The following is a 23,424-nucleotide window of genomic DNA, read 5'->3' as shown; positions in this document are numbered from 1 at the left end:
TGTTCTGGTTTGTGCTCTTGGACTTCAGCTGCAAGTAGCTTGGGCTAGACGCTGGTGTGCAGCTAGCCTTTCTCCTGTCAGGTTAGAGGGCTTCCCCTGGATCGAACAGAACGACTGCCATCGTTCTGTGATTATCAGGGCACTCTCTTCCTTCGTCTCCTCCCCAGGGTGACTTCAGACACATTTAGGATCCCCTGGCAGGGTGAAATCAGCCATGGGATGCAGAGTTCCACAATTGTGCAACCATGTGCTGCGGCGCAAAAACCAGAAGTCATAGAGCGTTGAGTTACTTGTTAAAGGCTGGTTAGTTGGCTGAAAGATTAGACACCTTTTATCCAGACCAAGATATGAATGTTCTCATATCCACACTTAGTAGGAAGAAGCAAGCACTTAATTGCTTTTTAATGCTAGTTTTAAATTGTTGATGCACTGTACTATTTGTACAAGATGATTGTTAGTAGATGAGTATCTACAGATATCTACAACTTGTAAATCAGAAGTATCTAATTGGAAAAATATTTTAATGTTTCACGGCACAACTAATTTAACAAAAAAGCAGCTTTTAGACTTTCATAGTTTGATTTTATATAGCCATAGACTAAACAGAATAAGGAAGTACCAGACCACCTTACCTGTCTCCTGAGAAATCTGTATGGAGATCAAGAGCAACAGTTAGAATCAGACATGGAACAAACAATTGGTTCAAAATAGATTAAGGAATACAACAATATTGTCACCTTTCTTATTTTAATTCATATGCAGAATACATCATGCAAAATGCTGGGCTGGATGAATCACAAACTGGAATTAAGATTGCCAGGAGAAATATGCAGAGAATACCATGCTAATGGCAGAAAGTGAAGAGGAACTAAGAGTTTCTTGATGAGGATGAAAGACGAGAATGCGAAAGTTGGCTTGAAACTCAATATTGAAAGGGGGAAAAAAAACCCTAAGATCTTGGCATCTGGTCCCATCATGTCCTGGCAAATAGAAGGGGAAGAAATGGAAGAAGCAATAGATTTTATTTTCTTGAGTTCTGAGATCACTGCAGACAGTGACTGCAGCCATGAAATCGAAAGATGCTCCTTGGAGGAAAGCTATGGCAAATCTAAACAGCATATTAAAAAGCAGAGACATTAACCTGCCAACAAAGGTCTGTACTATCAAAGCTGTCCTTTTCCCAGTAGTAATGTTCTGTATGGCTGTGAGAATTGGGCCATAAGGAAGGCTGAGCGCCAAAGAATTGATGCTTTCAAACTGTGGTGCTGGAGAAGACTCTTGAGAGTCCCTTCGACTGCAAGGAGATCAAATCAATCAATCCTAAAGGAAATCAGCTGAGTGTTCTTTGGAAAATACTAAAGCTGAAGCTCAAATACTTTGGCCACCTAAGGAGACAAGAGGACTCACTGGAAAATACCCTAATGTTGGGAAAGATTGAAGGCAAAAGGTGGTGGTGGCAGAGGATGAGATGGTTAGATAGCATCATTGTCACAATGAACATGAACTCCAGGTGACTGTAGAGGACAAGGGAGCTTGATGTGGCTGTGGTCTGTGAGGTCATGAAGAGTCACTCATCAGTTAGTGATTGAATATCAAACAAAAGAGTAAAGCATTTTCCAAATTAGTAAGTCAAATGAATAAAGAGTTCTTTCTATGCAAAATCATTCAATGCTAAGAATCTTTTTATATCTTCTTTGTACCATCAAAAGAAAGGTGATGTGTTGGACAACTAGAAATACAAAACAAGTTTGAATCAACTGGTATATCTATATTTGGACAGCAAATTATTCAAACAACATATAGATAAATGTGAATACAGCTCATCACATTTGGCTTTTTGGGGGACTGCTTCAAACTTAATTTGTTTGAAATTAGGATATAATATTAATTGTATTTTGACTAGGAATTTCATTCATATATATTTTTATTCCTCTTCATTCCATATTTATCCTGTTTTCAGAATTGGATTATAACTGCCTATATTAATTTTTATAGTTCAATTTTTATGATTCTGTCAACATATGTAAAAAAAATCCCTTAAATTAATACATGTTATCATTTGGCTACCATAAAGTCTAGCCAACCATTAAATAATTACATTTTAATACAAGTAGACAAAACCAAATCTTATATAAAATTATTGTATTAAATTTCTCCAGGGTATTTCATGTTAATCCTTCATTGTACATTATAAATTTGCATTTTAAAATACTTTTGCACCATATTTTATATATGATAGAATTCTGACATACACACACTGTACACAAAAATACACTTGATATTCATGCCAATTTATCAATCTCATTTGTTAGGTAGACAAAACGTTTTCTAGAAAGGAAATTATAAAATCTGCACATTTTCCCTTTAAGATTTTAATAAAATACCACTTTGTACAAGATTTGTGAAAAAAATCCAGCATTTACAAAATACACTCTAAGAGGCCTTAAGCCAATTATTTATGTCTCACAACATAAAAAAACCCCCAGGGCACCATATATGGAAACTAATACTGATCTGGCTGATTCATAAGAAAATAAAAATGGAACAGATGTAATGTAGAGACATGAATAAAATCATTGAAAATAAGTGGCAATTTGGATTAAAACACAGAAATATAAATAGAATAGGAAAAATTGGATATTTTTGCTGGTTCTAGGTTAGCCAACTTTTCCTTTAGCGGCTAACACACAATTTATAGATTTTGACACAGGAAAAAACCTTCCAGGGCCTAGAGTAAGGATGTTTATATTCCTAAACATGTAAACAAAATGCAATTCAGCCTTCAGTCACACTGGCAAATAAACGTGGTTGTCTTCCATGGAGATCTGTAACCGGACCATACCTGTTACCAAAACCCAAATTAACAGACAGCCTGATCTATTTATAATCAGAAAAATAATAGGCTGATTCCTAAACTACTATGGATTTAAAACTAAATCCCAGCATTAAGTAAGTATTCTCTGTTAAACATAATTCAAGGCAAAGTATAGTTCATTTAAATTGAAAGTGTTGAATACTGCACTTCCCATGCTGTGATGTAACAATGTACTAATTTTGCATGAAAATCTGCATGTTAAAAAAGCAATCTTGGATCAACATGGATTCAGCTTGGATGCAAGTATGTGGAGATAATATATTGACAGCATTATTTAGGGTATTTTCCTATGGTGAGATTACTCTAGCATGAGAAATGTGTTATTTGAAAATGATCATACTCATTCATATAATGCTACTGCTGCTTCCAATAAAAAAAATTCTGAATGTTTCAAAAGTTAGTAATGAAACAGTATCATGCTGATTCATGTTTTATTTCTCTCAAAATATACTGCAGGTGAACAATAAAACAAAAAGAAAAAGATTTGTGGTGTGTCTGAGTTAGGACTGTCAATTTTCTTTTTTAGGAAATCATATAAAATTTTTATCCTATAAAAACAACTTTGCCAAATTGTAGAGTTCATTTTCCTCAATAAGGATAGGTTCAGAGCTCATGCTGTATGCCACATCCAAATGTATAGGATTACTGAGCAATGTGCAGAAATAATCTTTATATTTAGGATAAAACCAGATCAATAATTTGTATACCTCATTTGCTGGAACATGGTGCCATTTAGTTATTTATTTTCAAGTTGTTCTTAACCCTCATTTGTTAGTGACTGTTCAAAGATATGATGGCGCTGGACGAAGAGACTTACAACCCATGCCTGGACTTACAGCTGTTGCAGCACGCCTATGGTTGTGTGATCAAAGTTTGAGTGCTTGGCAGTCTGCCTACATTTACGACCGCAGGGGCGCTTCAACTCATCCTCACCTGGGCCCCCATCTGAGCCTTTTTGGAACCCTGACACCTTGTGCTCCACTGCCTTAGCTGACTTTCACTGTTTTCTTCCTCCCAGTGCTGATGAGGCATGCCCGGCCTGGTTGGTGGACTAGGCTTCAGATGTGGCAAAACAATAACAAAGATTTTGTAACCAGTTTGTGGGTGGGGATGAGGTTTGTGTTCCTAAAAGAAAAAAAAATCCTCAAAGCAACCCCTTGTAAAGAGTTTAGTTTAGTTTAGTTTTTATTAAATTTTTATACCGCCCTTCTCCCTAGGGACTCAGGGCGGTGAACAGGGCAGATAATAAAAGTACAAAACTACAAAAGTTAAAATAGAATTAAATTAATGCCCAAGATAAAACAGTAAAATATACAAATATTTAAAAACCCAAATTAACTCCCCCTCAGGCCAGGCCAGCTTGTTCAAACAGGTGGGTCTTTAACCCGCGCCGGAAGGAGCGGAGATCCGGTGCCATCCGGAGCTCCACCGGCAGTTCATTCCATAAGGCCGGGGCGCCCACAGAGAAGGCCCTCCCCCTGGGGGCCACCAGCCGGCATTCTCTGACTGGAGGCACCCTGAGGAGGCCCTCTCTGTGGGAACGCACAGGGCGGAGGGGGGTTGACGCCGGCAGCAGGTGGTCCCCGAGGTATTCCGGACCCATGCCATGTAGGGACTTAAAAACCGTCACTAAGACCTTGAACCTCACCCGGAAGACAACTGGTAACCAATGTAGCTCGCGGAGCAAAGGTGTAACATGGGAGTACCGGGAAACTCCCAAGACAACTCTCGCGGCCGCATTCTGTACCAGTTGGAGCTTCCGAGTGGTCTTCAAGGGAAGCCCCATGTAGAGAGCATTACAGTAGTCAAGGCGAGAGGTCACGAGCGCATGAGTGACCGTACACAGGGCATCCCGGTCCAGATAGGGCCGCAACTGGCGCACCAGGCGAACCTGGGCGAAAGCCCCCCTAGTCACAGCTGCTACATGATCTTCCAAGGTAAGTCGTGAATCTAGGAGGACTCCCAAGTTGCGAGCCCTATCCACGGGGGGTAACAGCTCACCCCCCATAGAAAGGGATGGAACAATTTGAATGTCCCGGGATGCCGGAATGTACAGCCACTCAGTCTTGTCCGGGTTGAGTTGAAGTCTGTTCCTCCCCATCCAGACCCGAACCGCCTCCAGGCAACGGGACATCACAGCGAGGGCATCACTGGGGTGGTTTGGGGTAGAAATAAAAAGTTGGGTATCATCAGCATATTGATGATACCCAACTCCAAAACCACGAATGATCTCACCCAGCGGTTTCATGTAGATGTTGAACAGGAGAGGCGAGAGAACCGACCCCTGAGGAACTCCACAAACGAGAGACCTAGGGGCCGATCTCTGCCCCCCTGCCAACACCGACTGCGAACGTCCCAGGAGATAGGAGGAGAACCACCGAAGAACTGTGCCTCCCACTCCCAATCCCCTGAGACGCCGCAGCAGGATACCATGGTCGATGGTATCGAAAGCCGCTGAGAGGTCTAATAGGACTAGGACAGAGGAACATCCCCTATCCCGAGCCCTCCAGAGATCATTCACCAGAGCGACCAATGCCGTCTCCGTGCTGTACCCGGGCCTGAAACCCGATTGGTACGGGTCCAGATAATCCGCTTCATCCAGGACCAGAGGGAGCTGGTGCGCCACCACACTCTCAACAACCTTCGCAAGAAAGCGAAGGTTGGAGACTGGACGAAAGTTGTTCAACACAGCTGGGTCCAAGGCAGGCTTCTTGAGGAGGGGTCTCACCACCGCCTCCTTCAAGACGGTGGGGAAATTACCCTCACTCAAAGAAGCAGATATCACAGCCTGGAACCAGCCTCGTGTCCTCTCCCTAGCTGCATAAACCAGCCAGGAAGGGCACGGGTCCAATAAACATGTGGTGGAGCTCAGCCTCCCCATAATCCTGTCCACTTCATCAGGGGTCACAGAATCAAACTCCTCCCAGATAACATTGACAAGACCGCCCGTGTCCTGATCGTCAGACTCTGCCCAGCTGGAGTCCAAACCGGTCCGAATCCGAGCGATTTTGTCCGACAGATGCTGACCAAACTCCTCGGCACGACCCTGTAAGGGATCCCCCCTCACCTCCTGATTAAGAAGTGAGCGAGTCACCCTAAACAGGGCGGCCGGGCGATTATCTGCGGACGCGATGAGGGTGGAGAAGTAATTACACCTCGCCACCCTCATCGCAGCGAGATAAGACCTAATATAGGTTCTTAACCGCAATCGGTCGGATTCGGATCGGCTGGACCTCCAGCAGCTCTCTAGGCCCCGTTTCCGACGCTTCATCTCCCGGAGCTCCGCGGAGAACCATGGAGCTCGATGGGATCTGCGCCGGGTCAGGGGCCGCAAGGGTACAACTCGGTCCAGTGCCTCAGTGGCTGCCCTTTCCCAGGCTTCCACTAAGGCATCCGCCGAGTTGTGAGCGACGGAAGCAGGTGGGGATCCCAGCACTGCCTGGAACCCATCAGGGTCCATTAAGCGCCTGGGGCGGTACCATCTAATTGGTTCCGTATCCCCACGGCGGGGGGTGGTAAAACGGAAGACCAGCCGCAGGAGGTGATGATCCGTCCATGACAGGGGCATGATAAATGGAGAGCCCCCACCAAGATCATCCAGCCATCGTCCAGATAAAAAACTAGGTCCAGGGTGTGGCCTCCCTCATGAGTTGGTTCAGAAATTACCTGCGTCAGGTCCATGGCCGTCATGGAAGCCATGAACTCCCGAGCCAACTCAGATGACCCTCCCAGGGATGGTAGATTGAAGTCACCCAAAACTAAAAGTTTGGGGAACTCAATCACCAAACCGGAGAGGACATCGAGTAGCTCAGGCAGGGCTGCCGCTGTGTGACTAGGCGAAACGTACACCAGCAGCAAGCCCAACTGCGCCCCCGAACCAAACCTCAAAAAGAGAGAGCTTCTGGACAGAATGAGCTCACTGTTCCAACCCTCCTCTCAGCTTTGCTGAGAAGCTTTTTGCAAAGGGGCTGCCCCACACAGCTGAACTCCTGCCCAGCCAAGCAGCCAGGTTAGGCATCCCTCATTGGCAGTGGGAGCAAGGAAATGGTGAAGGTCAGTGGGGGGTTGCAGAGCAGAGGGGTCAAGGGTCTCCTACTGCAGGGTGGTGAGGTTAACTAGGACTGGGCTGAGCCTCCCATAGTGTGTCACACAGCTTCACAGTCCTGCTGTTCTGGGGCTGCTAGCTGCCCCACAAGGCAGAGTGCAGGGCGGCCAAAAGGCAAGAACTGGGTAGGAGATGGTGGGTGGGTGGGAACTGGAGGCAGTCCAGTTACCTTATGGGGACTTTGGCTGGGAGGGACAGAGACCGGGATGGTTTGGACTAGGGTAGGTACTCGCTTAATAATCCATAGTTCTTGATTAATGACAGAACAAGGACTGCTGGGATTGCAATCATCAAGCAATGTATTCAATTTCATCTTACTTAATGACCACATCACTTAGTGACAGAAATTCTGGTCCTAATTGTCATAAGTTGAGGACTACCTGTACAATAATTTTAGGACATGTTTAAGTTGTTACATTGCTTTGGTATAATTCCTAGATATAATTTTATTTAAAGTTGGCAGTGCCACAATAGTTAAAATCTATTCACACTGAATCAGATTAAAAGAATCATATAGAAATAAAATAATGGCTACATTAAATAGTTTGTAGAAGTTATGTAATCTTTAAAAAGGAGACAAATCATCAGGAATAATTCTTTCAGACTCACTTCGTTTTAAAAAAGCAATTCTAGCACTATCAATATTATTGCTGCTATCTTGTGTTAATGTTTAAAAGCCATTTTAAAAAAAATTAGGCAAGATGGCTAGTGTTACTACCTTAATTTTATCAACTAAATAAAGTTCTTTAATGAGCATAATTAGTATTAAAAATAATGCAACTGCCAGAAAATATTAATTAAAAGCATAATTTGGATTAGAATTAAAATTTAAAATTGTATTTATTTGTATAATACAATAGAAAGGTAAGTATTCTGTATAGCATACTTATTCTGAAGATTTCGATGCACCAAAATTGACAGCCAATTTTCTGGGTTTTCGTTTGCTAGAAACATTTGGTGTTGACTTTTTATGAGGTGCCCTTGAATTTGGAGATGCCATTTTTTCTTGAAAAGATGTTGCAGACTGAACAGTTTGAGAGGGTCTTAAAGGATCTGAGGAAGTATCTGGTGAGTTCAGTTTTGTGGTGTCAGATATTGACTGATCATTCTTCAACTGTGCATCCTGAAGAGAAGCTTGGAACTCCTTAGACTCAAAATTTGTTTTGTTTGCAGCTGTTTTTTTAGTTACCTAAAAACAAAACAATAACCTGAATTACTTTTCTAAAATCAGAAAATGTATTTATATATACATTCTGTCTGCTGTCAGACTTACCTGCAATGGTATAAATTGGTTATGTGTACCAACTGGTATATTTGCAGGATATGCGTTTCCAGGATATGAACCTGTGTAATAAGATTTGTTGTGAACTGGCACTGGTGTTCCCCACTGTACTGAGCCAAAGGCAGGAAATGATGAAGGATATATATTAGCTGTGAAAAGAATTGGATATATATTAAATAAAAACCTTCTTTTTCATTTAAACTGTTCTTAGTGGGTCTGTTTTCAACAATACCCACTAAATAAATTTGGTAACTGCAAGGTCTGAACTGATGTTACTGCAGCAGAACCCCTATAGCCTTTTACTTTACTCTACAAAATTAATTAGAGAGCAAGAGGCACTTCAGGGAACATAATTAACTTTTTTATACATTATTCAATTGGTTATTTTTTTATTGTACAACTTGTCTCCCTGCAATTAACTTTTTTTCAACCAATAATATACCTATTTCATGAACATTATTTCACTTGTTCACATTAAAAAGAATGCAAAATAACTGTTTTTCTATGAAAGGCGCCATTCAATTATGTATAATCAACTAAGGGGCATGAGGAGAGCTACTACTGCTTTTCTCTTTTTCCCAAGCCCCAGTCTTAAATGAAAAGTATAAATAAATTCTTGCCAAAGCATTTGCAAAGGACTAGGACTAAGTGAGGCTTGAATCATTTGAACAGCCACTGTCTAGAGAAGGAAATACATTCTACATTTTTGGTATGGAAGAGATTTCACATCCTGAACATCCTTGAACAAATAAAAGATAACATTTAGCAAATTTACCAGTTTGTTGTTGACTGAAAACTGGAGGGATAGATCTAGGTGCCATAAGATTTCCCAGTGGCTGATAATTTGGAAACATTGGTGGGGGTGGCAATGGTTGCTGCGGTGGCAGGGGAAAATTCATCCCAATAGAGCTCTGTATGAAAAAGATAATGTTTTCATCATTAGAAAATAGAAGCATTATATGTTAAAAATTCAGTACAGTGCAACAGTTTCAGAACATTTAGAACATGGTCTCACCAACTGTTGTAAAGCAAAAAATGCTGCTTTCTCCTTGGCCTCATTTTGAGAATGGCACTGAGGTCCATGCACTAATAAGCCATTGGATAACTTCACTTGACAAACTGTCATTGTCTATGGAATAGAAACATGTAATATGAATAAATACCTTTTTTATCTTATATTGCAAACAAAAATAGTAAAGAGCTTATCTTTTAGTCCTGTGATAGGTTCCTAAACTCTCCTAAACAGAAGCAGGTTGCAATACACCATTAGATCTAGCGAAGAAGGCACGTACCATCTGCTAGGGATTTATATTTTAGTGGATCCCAGAAGGCAGGCCTTTTCTGCTCTGGTGCTGCCTTAGGGAACATTCTCCTCCGCCCCCAGGTCAAGTTAGCTCCATCCCTCTTAATGTTCTGGAAATCCCTTAAGACCTGGTTATGTCATGAGGCCTAAGGGAGAGGGTCCCCGAAAAGAGATAAGCTCATATGATCCACTATTGTGGTTATTATATTCATTCTCTCCATGCCTTGAGGTTTCTATATTTTTAATTTAATATTTTAATTTTTAACAGTAATAGAGTTGGAAGGGACCTTGGAGGTCAACTAGTCCAACCCCCTGCACAAGGACAACTTTCCCCCCCCTTTGATTGTTGTACAACTCCCAGAGTCATTTCCAGTTAGATGGTTCGTCAAAAGCATTTAATAAATAATATTAGAATTCAACAAAGCCTCTTTTCATTTGCGTTCCCTCCTAAATTTTATCTTATAAGCCTCCTGAAGCCGCTGAGAGAGAGAGCTGGGCAGCCACATACATTTTCTTAAGTTCTAATTTTGCCTTGGACAGATTTCTAGCAAATTGTTTAGGTTGCTGCTTGTGTCTCCAGAAGTGTTTACCATTATATCCACTGCTATTTGTTCATTAATGATGTGGATTTCCATCTTCCCTGATGGAAAGGAATGATGGAAGGAATGTTTTTATTTATGCTTTTTATACTATCCCATGTTTTTATTGTAAATTGACCAGGGTCACTTAGGTGAAGATGGGGAAGGAATGTAGAAATGTGATGATAGATAGATACAAAGATAGATAGATAGATACAAAGATAGACAGATAGACAGACATGGAAATCCACTCCATCTATGAATAAGTACCACTGAAAACAATTTTGGCGGTAGAAGCAACTTTCTGTTGAGTACATATGCCTATACAATCCAAATGCAATGGCAAATCTTTGATTTATACAAGTAAAGAGGGTGCTAAAAGGCAGTATTTCCTTCAGTTTTAATAAGTAACAATTTACTTATTAAGCCAGTTTATTTAATTCCAAGGTTACCTGTGGGGTTCTAAGGAATGAGAAATCTGGTTGCAACATTCCAACAAGGGAACACATACGAGAAAGTTCAGACACAGCAGTAGATACTGTATTTGGTGTTCCAAGGGGAGGATGGCTTCCTTTTCCCATGGCCTGAATGTTCTGTGACCCTCCAATATTAGATTTATTCATGAAATCCACTATCAATGAAACATAATATAAAAATGAATATATAACACCAATGTTTTGAATAAGTCCAAATATTAAGCTTTACTTGCTTCAATGTAACATATTTACAACTGGTCTGCTGCAAGCAGACACTCATCCTCCCACTATTTTAGATGGCCCCTTCAAAAGGTACACAGATGGCTAGGAAATGTCTTTGAATAGACCAACTTCTGTAGCAGGAGAATAACAGATCCTGGAGTATCAAAAAGTCTGTACATAATAATGGTTCAATTTTCTTTTGAAAGTGTATTTCTTTACAAACAAACAATTTCTAAAAACAAATTTCCCCATCCTCCTTACTCTTAGTAATATTTTCAGTATGTTAAAACATTTGTTGTAGGTAAAGAAGAAAAATCTAATTTGAAGTGCTTATAGCTAATTATAATTATTAATTTTATAATGTGCTACAACTATTCAATTTACTAAAATAAACCAGACATACCTATCTTTTGGGGCTGTCTACATTGTGATGCAGATTCAAAAGAATCCTGTTTACAAGTAGAAGGTGAAATTTCATTAGTCTTTCCTTCTGTAGCGTCAGAAGCATCTATCTTCAAAATTTCTTTGAGCATCTGTGTTCCTTTCTTTAAAAAGATGAAGTTAAATAGAAATATAAGCATATATGTATGTTTGTATTTATATACAGATACAGAATAACTTGGAATTTAGCATCTTGATTTAAAAAACAGAATTCCAAAAGAAATTCCAATTTGATGGGTAATACAATCCAATATACCATGGCAAAAGACTGGGGAGATAAATGATCTTCATTTGTTGGCTCCGTGGAATCAGGTGATTGTTCCTTTTCTTTGAAAATTTTTAAAGTTGCCAAAATATCTCCACGTTCTGACCCATTCTAAGAAGTAGATAAAGATATAGTTAGAAGCATACAGTATGTAAAATTAATTAGATTTAAATATTACATAGAAGGTTCTTAAGTACATTCAAAAGTTAGTGTTTTAAAAATATTTTACCATTTTTTCTGCCATGTTAGCCTACTTATACAATTTAGCATAGTTGCTACCCACTATGCTATTACAGATTTATAGTGAAAAAGAAGAGAATAAATGGCTTATTCTGGATTCTGACAACTCAGCTAATTTGTAACAGGATTTTTCTTCAAATTCAAAACTAAACCCATTTTGATTCTGAGCACACCTGTTTGTACTATTCACCACAATGTTTGTTATCTCCTTCACTGGATAGTGAAGAGGCTGTACTTGAAAGGATGCACAACAAATATGCATTCTCAACAAGGTTAAGTCTTTTTAGTAAACTACATTAGGGGCAATTTAACAACAATCCATTATAAAACTTCCAATATGCTGATCTTATTATTTTAAACGTGTAAATGACCTTGTTTACTCTAGAGGCTATAAAAAACTCCTTTTTACAACCCTGTAGTTCCTTAATTAGGAGTAGAGTTGGGGCAACTGGATGGAGCTGAGCAGTAGTGGGATTCAGCCAGTTTGCACCTGTTCGGCAGAACCAGTAGCTAATTTTTTGTTGCCCAGGCCCAGAATGGATTTCTGGAAGCAGCATCCACATGCAGAACCAGTTGTTCACATATTTGAATACCACAACTGGAGCTGAGGGTTTATTGGCCTGATGCCCTTCCCAATGCCTATACGGAATTTGCAGAAAATATTTTTTCTGCTGCAACACAGATTGACTCTCAACCTCCTGAATGTGTGTCAAATGTAGAACCATTTTATAGATATTAAGCATCCTCAGTGTGTCAGTATAGAGGTAGTCCTTGGGTTATGACCACTTGTTCAGTTATGATCAGTACTTGAAACTGTGGCCATCACAATGTCCCCGCAATTCATGTGATCAAATTCAGGCACTTGGTAACCAGCCGCAATTACACTTGCAGTGTCCCACAGCCATGGGGTCACTATTTGCAACCTTTCCAGATGGCTTCCCACAAGCAAATTCAATGGGGAAGTTGGCAGAATTCACAAGTCACTTCTGCCACTTTCTTCCCCAATGGATGGCATGGGGATCTTGTATTCTGTAATGTCTGCCCATGATCATGTGACATTGTACTTTATGACTGCACTGCTTAATGAAATTCCAGTCCCAATTACCACTGTAACCTAAGGACTATATGTACTGCATGCATCTACAATTTTGTTGAATACAGGCAACATTATGTTGGGTAGCAGGTAGTGTATAAATGAAAAGATCCTAGCCTGCATAAAATTAGCAGGAATATGCTTGAGATAAAAATGGACTTTAGTTTTGCCTGTGGCATATAAGTCCAATATAAGCCATGCTGACTCGGGAATTCTGGGAGTTGAAGTCCACAAGTCATAAAAGAGCCAAGGTTGCCTACCCCTGGCCTAGACAATGCTCTGATAAACAAAATTTGAGTCTGAAGGGGGGTGGGATACAAATAACATCTCAGAAGGGACCCTAGTTTTCAAGAGTAAAAGTAAGAAAGATGAAAGATACTTTCAAACTTGCAAAATTCTGTTACTCTTTTACAGTGAAGATAGTATTACTACTCATGTTTAGTGCTTCTTGACTTGACTACCTCAAACAGTGACCAGACACAAGTTGGGACAGTGATGACCTGGGACAAGTCCATGTTTGTCATAGTAGCCATGAACCTCCAAGAAATCTTGAGAGATGAGGTTGAACTCATCCAGCACTAGCAGTGTGGGTGAATCCACAACCACCCTACACTAATAGCAGTTTGGTGAAGTTTACAATCAAACATCAGATGAATGAAAATCAAATAAAGCAAATGAACAGTGAATGGCATGAGAAGGAGAAGGCCAATAAAGTCAGGTTTGAATGGAGTTGATGAGAACATCAGAAAGTGGTAAGAAGTTTATAAAACAAAAGCAATGTAAGAACTGGTATAATAAATAGCATTCTCCCTGAGATTTGGCTGGCTCCAATACTGCCTGCTTTTCAAAAGGCAGTAACACTTGGTTTATGGTATGACCTGTTAAATATTTTTTCCTGGCACTTTGTGTGTTTTTGTTTAAGGGTTTTCTTAATGTTTCATTGTGTTGTTTTTATTGATTATCTACCCAATCCTGAGTCCTGGGCAAAATTAATAAATATCCCATGTAAGCAATTTCTAAATTTTGTGTCATTTATTAACTCAACAATCCTGTCAAATTAACATTCCAATGGGCCACTGATATGAAAGGCATCCATCTCGTGGGCAATCAAGTCATACTCTGATTTATATTTAAGAAATTGAGATAGGAGCCAATATCACTTCATGTTCAGAGCTTTCCTAATGATGACATTATGAGCATAAATGTAATTCTATAGAGAAACAGAGGCACAAACAAAATTAAATGCAGTATTTAACTACTTTGGCAAAAACAGGAATTTATAGTTTCCAGATGTTGATTCACTTACATTCCCATCAATCCCAGTTAATCATTGCCAATTGTAAAGGTAAACTGGAACTGTTGTCCAGCAACAAATAGAGGGTGGCAGAATTTCCAGCTTTACGTTATGGATTAATAAAACTGTTTCTTTCCAGGGTATAGTCAGATATATATATCTTTTTAGACAGTCATTTCCTACCTTTGCAGTTATACTGGGATCATGAACTGCAGATTTTTCTTCTATTTGTGTATTTGAGCCTTCATTTCTCTTCAGAAGCTTTATATTACTCTTACTTACATCTGCAAAATTCTGCAATTTAATAAAAGTTTTCTCATTAAATTCTTATATATGAAAATACTGCAAAATAATTCTCCTAAAACAACTATGAATGTTTTAAAATCAAGCATAAGTTGAAATAATTTTAAAAGATTCTGTAATGACTCATCTACAACTATACACACGAGGAGGGTGAATGGTTCAGAAAAGTCTTCCAAATTCACTGCTTTAAGTCTTCATGCAAGTATCTTTTAGGTATGCACATACATACTGAAATGACATGGGAAGACCTCAGAGCAGCCTGTGAGTCTTCAAGAGGATACAAGATGCACTTCAACAACTTTAACAGCAGGTTTAGAGGGATATTTCACTTGCTTCCTGTTCTTGGTGAAGGGCCATGCAGCCCAAAATGATGTTAGGGATAGTGATGTTCAGGAAACCATATTAAAGGTTCCTTGGTTTTGCAGACTTACTATATAGTGATTGGGATCCCTCTTCGTATTTCTATAAGGCCTAGTAATCAAACTGAAGACAAATGATTCTTAACCTGTAACCTGGAGATTACTATTGGTCTTGGAGTAAATGACAAAGTAATTTCTAAGTTATTAGGAATAACCACAAAATGTTAAATCATATTGACATCTTGCAAAAGTATGTGTGGGGGAATATTAAAATACTGTGAAATTGCAATCCTTTCATATTCCAACCATTTCGTGAAATTCAGGAGTCGTCCAGATGCCATTCTGGGAACCACAAATTCCTATTTTATGTTATAATCTGCATGAAGAAAATACTGGAATAACTTTTGTAAGCCATTTAAAGTAGTACTATATTGCTTATCACAAATCTGCTTAATAATAAAATTCTGAACTGACTTCCATAAAAGACCTCTAAATGAAAGTTAAATAAATAAATAACAAAAGTACAATTATGTGTAGTCATATGCAAAGCAGAAAGATAACAATTACCAGTTTGTTGGATATTTTTTGTATTTGACCTTCATTTCTTGGCTCTTTAGAATCTTCTTTGGCTGGAACCGAAAAAATTACAAACAGTTTAAAGAGTAAAATATAATGAAAAAGAAAATTTCTGTGTCAACTAAAAACAAATCCATTAATTGTAGTAGGATTTATTGTTAAGTAGAACAGTGAGATTTCTTCACATAACTCAATATATTTTTCCTAGCTTTCTTCATGGTTTATCTATTCAGATCATGTATTATGAAAGATAGAATCAGGATGCAAAGTTGCAGTGGAAAACTTCAAAAGTGCTGATCGTGGCAGAATTTTGAAGAATTAAAATCCACAGTCATGGATTATGCATTTAAACTTCTTTTGGCACAGGATTCAGTGATGCCCATTGAAGCCAACTCTTTTCAAAACAGGATTCCTATATTTAAAAGTTAAAAATATTTCAAGTAAGTTACACTCTACAGTACTTACATTTTCTAAACGAGTCCTGGGCTTTTTGCTGGCTTTTAAAGCTATTCTCATTGAAACCTGGTTTGCAGGACCTACTATTGGTACCGAATTTTACATATTGAGGTAAAAAAACTTCATCCTAGAAAATCAGATTTTGCAAGAGTAAGATTTTGCATAGACGACATACTTTAGAATACATAAAACATGAAAGGGTAATCTATGGTCTGCAGAAGAACCGTCTCCTCCCCACCACCACAAATTTCCTATGTTTTATCATTGAAATTTAGCGCAAAGCACTTTGGCACATTGGAGGCAGTTTCTAGTTCCCTGAAAGAAATAAAGATCAGAAAAAAGTTGAAAAATAAATATTTAGGAAATATGTATTAGATGTATATGGCAAGACTTTCAGAAATATTCAGTCTTTGAACTGTATTTTTTAGATGTCATTAAAGCTATCATACAATGTGTTTAATTTTACATTCTAGCAAGTTGTTTAGGATTATCAACAGAGTCTCCATGGCAAGTGAAATATTCAAGCTGGCCTTAGAAAAGGCTGAAGAACATGAGATGCTGTTGGTGCTCAACTGAGGCAGCCAAAAATACCAAAAAACCCTTACTATGTGCTTTGTTGGTTATAGAAAGGCCTTTAATTTCATTATTCATGTCAAGCTATGGATTGTGCTTATAAAGATGGAAATCCCAAAACATTGTCCTTAGGTAAAACCAACTTGGGAGCCACTACCCAGATGAATATGGTGAAACTGGTTGGCTTCAATTTGGCAAAGGAGTGGGACAAAGATACAGGTAGTCCTTGACTTAAGACAAATTGCTTAGTGACCTTCCTTCAAAGAAGGAAGAGACAGCACTCTGCAGCAGAAAGTATACCCAAGCCTTTGAAGCAGCAGAAAATGGAGGATTATATTGCAAACAGACAGTCTGCTCCAGTAAGTAACTCATTCGCAGGCACCTTATCAGATAAATTTAATTTATGTGACTCATCGGAATGGGACTTACAAACTGAACTGGAGAGCAGACAGCATGTGGAGTTGTCCTCCTCCCTCTTGGAGAATGGCTCCCCTCCTTGGAATCTGGCAACAGCCTCATTTACACAGGAGGGAGATGTAGCAAATTTGAAGGGGGAAAATGTGACAGACTTCCTCTCTAGACAATGTTTGCTTACAGCCCAAACTGTAAACTCAATATATAATCTCTTGTCAATTGTCATGGATAAGGTTGATTGTCTGAAAGAGTCTTTTGCAGAGTTTGTTAGGAGCCACCCAAATACTGTGGAAGGACTTGGGAGGATAACCATGGGCAGACATGGGATGGCTAACTCAGAAGGTGAAAGTAGAGAAGGACCTTGTTCTCCTCCCAAAAATTTGAACACCTACAGAGAAAACACTCAATCAGGCAAAGGTCTAAGAGATGACCAATATAACTACAGTCTGCAAACTAACCAGGTTACTTTGCAAATTTATGACAAGAGAGTAAACAGAGGGCGTTGGAGCAATAGAAAAGCTATTAGGCTGTCCCTGAGCCAGCTGCTCCGCTGTGAATCCACTCTGATAGATCTACTACATGTAGAGTGGCTGCCAGCAAGAACACAATGTATGAGAATTCTCCTATCATTCAAGCAACCCACAATTCCCTCCATGCTCTTCAGAATGAAGCCCTTTCTGAGCTTTTTCTCTATATTTCCAATAAGGGTCTTTTGCTCAGAAAAAGTGTGCCCACTCCTGAAACAGCGTCACCAAGAGGGAACTGTCGCTTTAAATCTAGGCTGCAACAGCCCTCACACTACTAAGCCTGAGGCTGCTGCAACTGAACTGACCCTGAGAAAGCAAAGAAGCAATATACGAACTGTGTTATCCACAGCTGCAGGAACTGCTGAGGATGTGCCAGAGGAAATGTTGATTGACCTATTCAGTGCATTGCCAGAACCTGAGCAAGTTAACATCATTCAAAGATTGGACGACCTAAAAGAGGCACTGACAACAACCCAATCTACAGCAAAGCCTCTATTTAATTTGGATCCACTAAACATGCAACCTTGTGACAAGATATTTAATCAACAATCTGCCTTTACCTCAACAGTAAAAAAAGGTGTTGTCACACAGGCTGAGAGTGGAGTAACTGCACTGACTGACCCAGCCTCTGAAAAACAACTGAAAGACAAAGGGCTTCATCACACAGTGCCCCCTAAGCTGACAAACACTAAGGACATAATCCAGCTTCCATCCTCATTTGATTTAGAAGTTCCCACAACATCTCTCCACAAGATGAACCCTCAGCCATGCCCCTCCAAAAATGGACATAAATCTACATTTATTGACTTAAGCCAGAGTACCTGCTCTTTGGGAAAAAAATCATTCTTGGAGCAAGAGCAGAGGCACACTGGTAACCGAGATATAGAGGAGCAACAACAAGTTCTGCAACCCACGAGGAGAAATATCGAACCTCACAACAACTGTGTTTATATGGGAAGCTTAGATGATATTGACCCAGCTCCATTGTCAAGTTGACATCTGGCATTTCCACCATCTAGCCAATTAACCAAGTCAGACCACGTTGCTTCTGAGAACCCCATACAGTTGATGACCTGGAACATAGCTGGCTGGAAAAGGATGGTTGATAGTGGACTAATGAGCTTTCTTTCTAGATTTGACGTAATAGCCTTTCAAGAAACCTGGCTAACCGAAGTGGATGAACCAGTACAATTGCCAGGCTTTCAGGGATGGGCATCCCCAGCCCTAAAAACAAAGAACAAAGGGAGACCCTCTGGTGGGCTATGCATTCTTATAAAGGAAGAGTTGCAATGGCAGGGAGAGAAATTATATAACGAAGATAAGTATCCGTACTTTCTAGCTGTCAAATTTGAATATGACCAGTTTGAGTTAATATTGGTAAATGTGTACATTCCTCCAAGCACATCCCAGCACTATAATTTTGAATATTGGATGGGCTTGGAAGTTATCTTAGAAGATTTATCTATATTGTACCCTCAGTCCATAGTGGTATTATTAGGAGATCTGAATGCTAGACTGGGTCCCTCTCTGTATGAGCTTGCCCAGAAGAAGGGAATCCCAGGGGAGTTCTTTGATAACCATCCTCAGTGGCTCTCAAGAGACTGTAAAAGTAATGCCGCTGGCCTGCTCCTAGTCTCCTTAATTTTTAAGGGTAATCTCCAAATTTTGGGAGGTAAGGACAAGAATTATACATACCCTTATACATACCACTCAGCCAATTCAAGTAGTGTACTGGATCTCTTTTGTGTGTCTAGAGATAAGGCTGACCTCTTCTCAGAGGTCACAGTACACCTTAGCGACAATAGCAACCATCAGCCTGTAAGTGTGACATTGCGAGGCCGCTCAGATTTAAGACCATATAACATGGCTGACAGATGGCTCACCAAAAAGGTAGAGGTGACCCAAAATAAAAGGTTAATTTGGGCCAAAGTTGATACTAAGGCAATATTAGAATGCCTTAAAACAGAGAATGCTACTAAGTGGGCTAGAACAATACAGTCATCTACTACTGACTGGATGTCAGCCTTCAATGCATTCTCCAATCTGTGTAACATACTGAAGAAACACCTAACAGCTAAACCTACTACAAAAAGAGCCCAAGTGGGTAGACCTCGCTGGTTTGATCCTGATTGCCAGCGACAGAAAAAGAAATTGAAGGTAGCCATGAGGCTTGCCCAGAGGAATCCTACTGCCCATATACAAGCTAAGATGCTGCACACAAGAAGGGAATATAAAAAAACTATAACATTAAAGAAAAAACGTTTTGCCATTTCAATCTGGTCAGAACTTGAGTTGGCTGCCAGAAGTCATAATTCAGTATTATTTTGGCACTCAGTAGCAGGTATTCTGAAGGAACGGAGATTTGCATTTGACATACCAATCTCTGCTGCGGACTGGGAGAATTATTATCAGTGCTTGTTTGCCCCCACCGAACCGGTAAAGAAATTATTTTTAAACAGTGATTTGGTAAATCCGAGAACCCTCCCCCCTTGGCCACCAGTTTCAGAAAAGGAGATACAGTCCATCATTAAAAGCTTAAAGAGCAATAAAGCCCCAGGCGAGGATTTTTTACCAGCAGAATTATTTAAGAAATTTCCCAACTGGTGGGGCCCTGTATTAGCAGGTCTTTTTACACACATAAATAACACCTGCCATATACCAGACGGGTGGAAGATGGCAATAGTTGTCCCTATATATAAAAAAGGGAATAAAAAGGATCCTAGTAATTATAGGCCCATCAGCCTGATTGACATTGTAGCAAAAATATATGCTAGGTACCTTTTGAACAGAATTGAAATCTGGGTAGAGGAAAACAACATCCTCACAGAAGAACAAGCAGGTTTTAGACAAAACAGATCTACTATTGATAACTGCTTTGTTTTGAACCATCTAATTGCCAAATATGCCTATAAGAGGAGACCCCTGTTTGCTGCTTTTATAGACCTTACAGCAGCATTTGATATGGTAAATAGAGACGTACTATGGAGTAAATTGACATCTCTTAAAATAGAACCCAGACTTCTGGCTTTGATTAAAGCCCTTTACACAAGTACCTGTTTGAGGGTGCGGTATGGGGTTAATGGGGCCCTGACTAATAGGATTCACACAAATAAAGGGATAAGGCAAGGGTGTATCCTGGCCCCATTATTATTTAATTTATACATCAATGATTTGCCAGGGTTAATGAAGGATACCATGGTACACATGCCGATGATCCTAAATACTTACTGTAACAGCTTGCTTTATGCTGATGATATGATTTTATTATCATACTCACAAGTAGGATTACGTAGGCTATTAAGAAGATTCAGCTCTTATTGCCAGGATAACTCCCTAATTATTAGCAAATCCAAATCGAAAATAATGGTGTTTGGAAGAAACCATCAGAGACATAAGTGGCAATTAGACGGTGAACCAATTGAACAGGTTAATACCTTTGTATATTTGGGAGTAACTTTTTCCAAGACTGGATCTTGGGCCTGCCATCATCAACGAAGTACATTTAGAGCAAAAGCCCGTTTGAATTTATTGCTCAAACTAAAGAATCATAGTTACCCAGGGTCCCTAGCTCCACTACTCAAAGTTTATAAGGCTAAGGTTACGACAATGCTCTTGTATGGAGCAGAAATTTGGGGTCTTTATTCAACCACAGCTTTAGAACGAACACAGTCCCAGCATCTGAGATGCATTTTGGGTGTAGATCCAAGAACATCTGCTGCAGCAGTTAGAGCTGAATTGGGAATTCATACAATTCAGGCATTATCTAAAATTAGAGCTTATAACTACTGGTACAAAGTTAATGAAATGGAGACTGATAGACTCCCCAAATTATGCCTACTAGAGCAAATAAAACTACAATCACAAATCTCCTGGATCACCAAACTAACAAATTTTGTAAGAAGATGTGGCCTTCCTGTTTCTTGCGTAACAGGAGAACAATCTAAAAAAAGAGTTGCCCAAAGAATTAAGGATATAGAAGCACAAACTGATATAGCTATCCTTAGTAAGGTGGGTAACTTGAAATGGCTGAGTAAATACAAATGTACTTTCCAAGTGGACAGTTATTTGAAGTCACAACTCCCAAAACATCTTAGGGAGATATTTACGAGAGCAAGATTTGAACAGCTTGACACAATGGTCAGATATGGGAGATTTCATGCTATACCGTACAATGAGCGTCTCTGCATTTGCGGAGCGGCAGAGGTAGAGGACCTGGCTCACATCCTATTTGACTGTTGTTTGTATAAGAGGGTGAGAGACAGGTATCTTGGTCTATATACCAAACGAATGACCCATTGGGATCCCCATATCAAAATAACTTACCTTATGTCCGGCCAGAACTTGAAAATAACATCCAATGTAGCACAGTATTTGAACAAAATGATCCAGTTAAGATCTGCATATGTGGGACTGATTGGGGTAGATTGTAAGGGCGACTCCGAAATATAATGTTTCCATATTTTATCTATATCTTAAATTTGCATTTTATTACTATTTTAACTTAAATTGTATTTTAATTCCATTTTAAATTGTATTTTATCAAATTCCATTTCGGATTGCTTTTATCTAGTTTTGGTGACGGTTTGTTGCTGGAACTTTGTACTTTGATATGGCCCAAGGGCTAATCAATAAAAGTTGTAGACCTTCCTTCAAAATATTTACAATTTATTTGGCTTTGAAGTTCCGACAACTGAGATTAACCCCACAGTCACACGACCGCATTTTGAGTATTTGGCAACTGGTTCATATTTACCCCATTGGGCAATGGTGGCAATTGAATATATGCAAGTACATTCTTTGTCTGCTAAGGCTTTCATACCCTTCTGGATTTCTTTATAGCTAGTCACTGCTTGACTTATTTATTTTGGTAAATATTTATTCTTTTCTTAGAAAACCCCTCCCTTCTCTTATTCTTTGGACTTACCCTGTTTTTGGGTGTGATCATCAACATGCCATATAAGATTGGTACAAATAAAATTGCCCCTTTTTTACATATACTAACCATATCATCCTTATTTTGTAGGGAAGGCTGAGACTTTCCAGGGGTCTGCAGCGATTGCCAAATGTTGCAAAATTCATCATCTTTTTTATTGTGAGCTTGCTAGGAAAGAAAAACAAAACAAATAAAATTGAAACTGCCATGAAAACGTATTGCAGAACAAAAACCTGGAGTCATGATTTTTTTCTCCACCATGTTTCCATTATCTCAAAAACTAGCCATGCCTTAAGTTTCAACAAAGTAGCCATTTAAATTGCAGGCATATATCTTAGTTGCTTCAGTGAATACTTTTAAAAAGATAGAAGTGAAGACATGTTCTCATCTTTTCATGAACAGTTGCCCCATAATGGAGTATTACTACCGTATATTGTTTTGCAGAGACAGTACTAAATTCTACACCAAGAGGATTTTTCACATTTTTTTCTCCATTTCCAAGACAGTCATGTCCCAGGGCCTTGATCCACAAAATCAATCCTCTCCTCTTGTATGCAGAAACTCTCAGCTTTCATGAATTTCTCATTTGTGCTTTTCAACTCTGTTTAGTACCATACAGTACAATCTCCCAATTGTTTTCCATCTCCCATTATTTCTAAAAGTAAATTGGTTCACAGCTAGCTATTATTACCACTGTTGCTATTTCATTCTAGAGTTTTGGGAATGGGAAGGATCCTTTTTTTTAAAAAAATAAAAACTCTGTTCTGATTCTGAGCTGCCATGACTTTATCAACTAAATGGGAAATAGGAAATTTCTTAGTCTATCCTATTCCATTTTTAAGAATACATAGTAATTCTGTTTAGCTAAAGAAGATTCACTGAAATAAATGGAAGAAAAATTAAATTTGATCCATCCTTTTTTTGTCATAGGTTGTCGAAGTGTCATTTACTATGGTACTACAATGAGAACAAAAAACAAGTTAAATTGTAGAATTGATTTTATGGAGATACCATAAGGCATAAAGTACCATAAGGTGGTACTTTAGCACCTGGCAGGTGGTACATGACACCTAGCCTAGTGTAGCGGGGGAGCGAACGAGCTAAAGCAG

General features: G+C 39.3%; 1 protein-coding gene across 6 annotated transcripts in view; it reads right to left on the bottom strand.

Moving 5' to 3' along the window:
• Positions 1-530: 530 nt before the first annotated feature.
• XRN1 (5'-3' exoribonuclease 1) overlaps positions 531-23,424 on the bottom strand; it is a 63,237-nt gene continuing 40,343 nt past the window's right edge. Inside the window, exons 33-44 of one of the 6 annotated variants that reach the window (XM_083363353.1) lie at positions 22,385-22,483; positions 15,878-15,995; positions 15,404-15,465; positions 14,358-14,468; positions 11,539-11,658; positions 11,245-11,386; positions 10,596-10,774; positions 9,278-9,391; positions 9,038-9,173; positions 8,254-8,411; positions 7,867-8,169; positions 531-648 (exon numbers count right to left, since the gene is read on the bottom strand). In XM_083363353.1, the coding sequence (XP_083219479.1) occupies positions 7,867-8,169; positions 8,254-8,411; positions 9,038-9,173; positions 9,278-9,391; positions 10,596-10,774; positions 11,245-11,386; positions 11,539-11,658; positions 14,358-14,468; positions 15,404-15,465; positions 15,878-15,995; positions 22,385-22,483 (1,542 nt within the window). In that variant the 3' untranslated portion in view covers positions 531-648. Of the gene's footprint in view, positions 649-1,664; positions 4,001-7,866; positions 8,170-8,253; positions 8,412-9,037; positions 9,174-9,277; positions 9,392-10,595; positions 10,775-11,244; positions 11,387-11,538; positions 11,659-14,357; positions 14,469-15,403; positions 15,466-15,877; positions 15,996-22,384; positions 22,484-23,424 lie in introns of those variants that run through there. The other 5 variants (XM_083363349.1, XM_083363350.1, XM_083363351.1 and 2 more) reach the window with 5 other exon arrangements.

Source organism: Vipera ursinii (assembly GCF_947247035.1).
Source record: "Vipera ursinii genome assembly, chromosome: 5".
In the NCBI taxonomy this organism is placed as follows: domain Eukaryota; kingdom Metazoa; phylum Chordata; class Lepidosauria; order Squamata; family Viperidae; genus Vipera; species Vipera ursinii.
The sequence above is the reverse complement of the archived record's forward strand: the minus strand, read 5'-3'. Positions and strand labels throughout refer to the sequence as shown.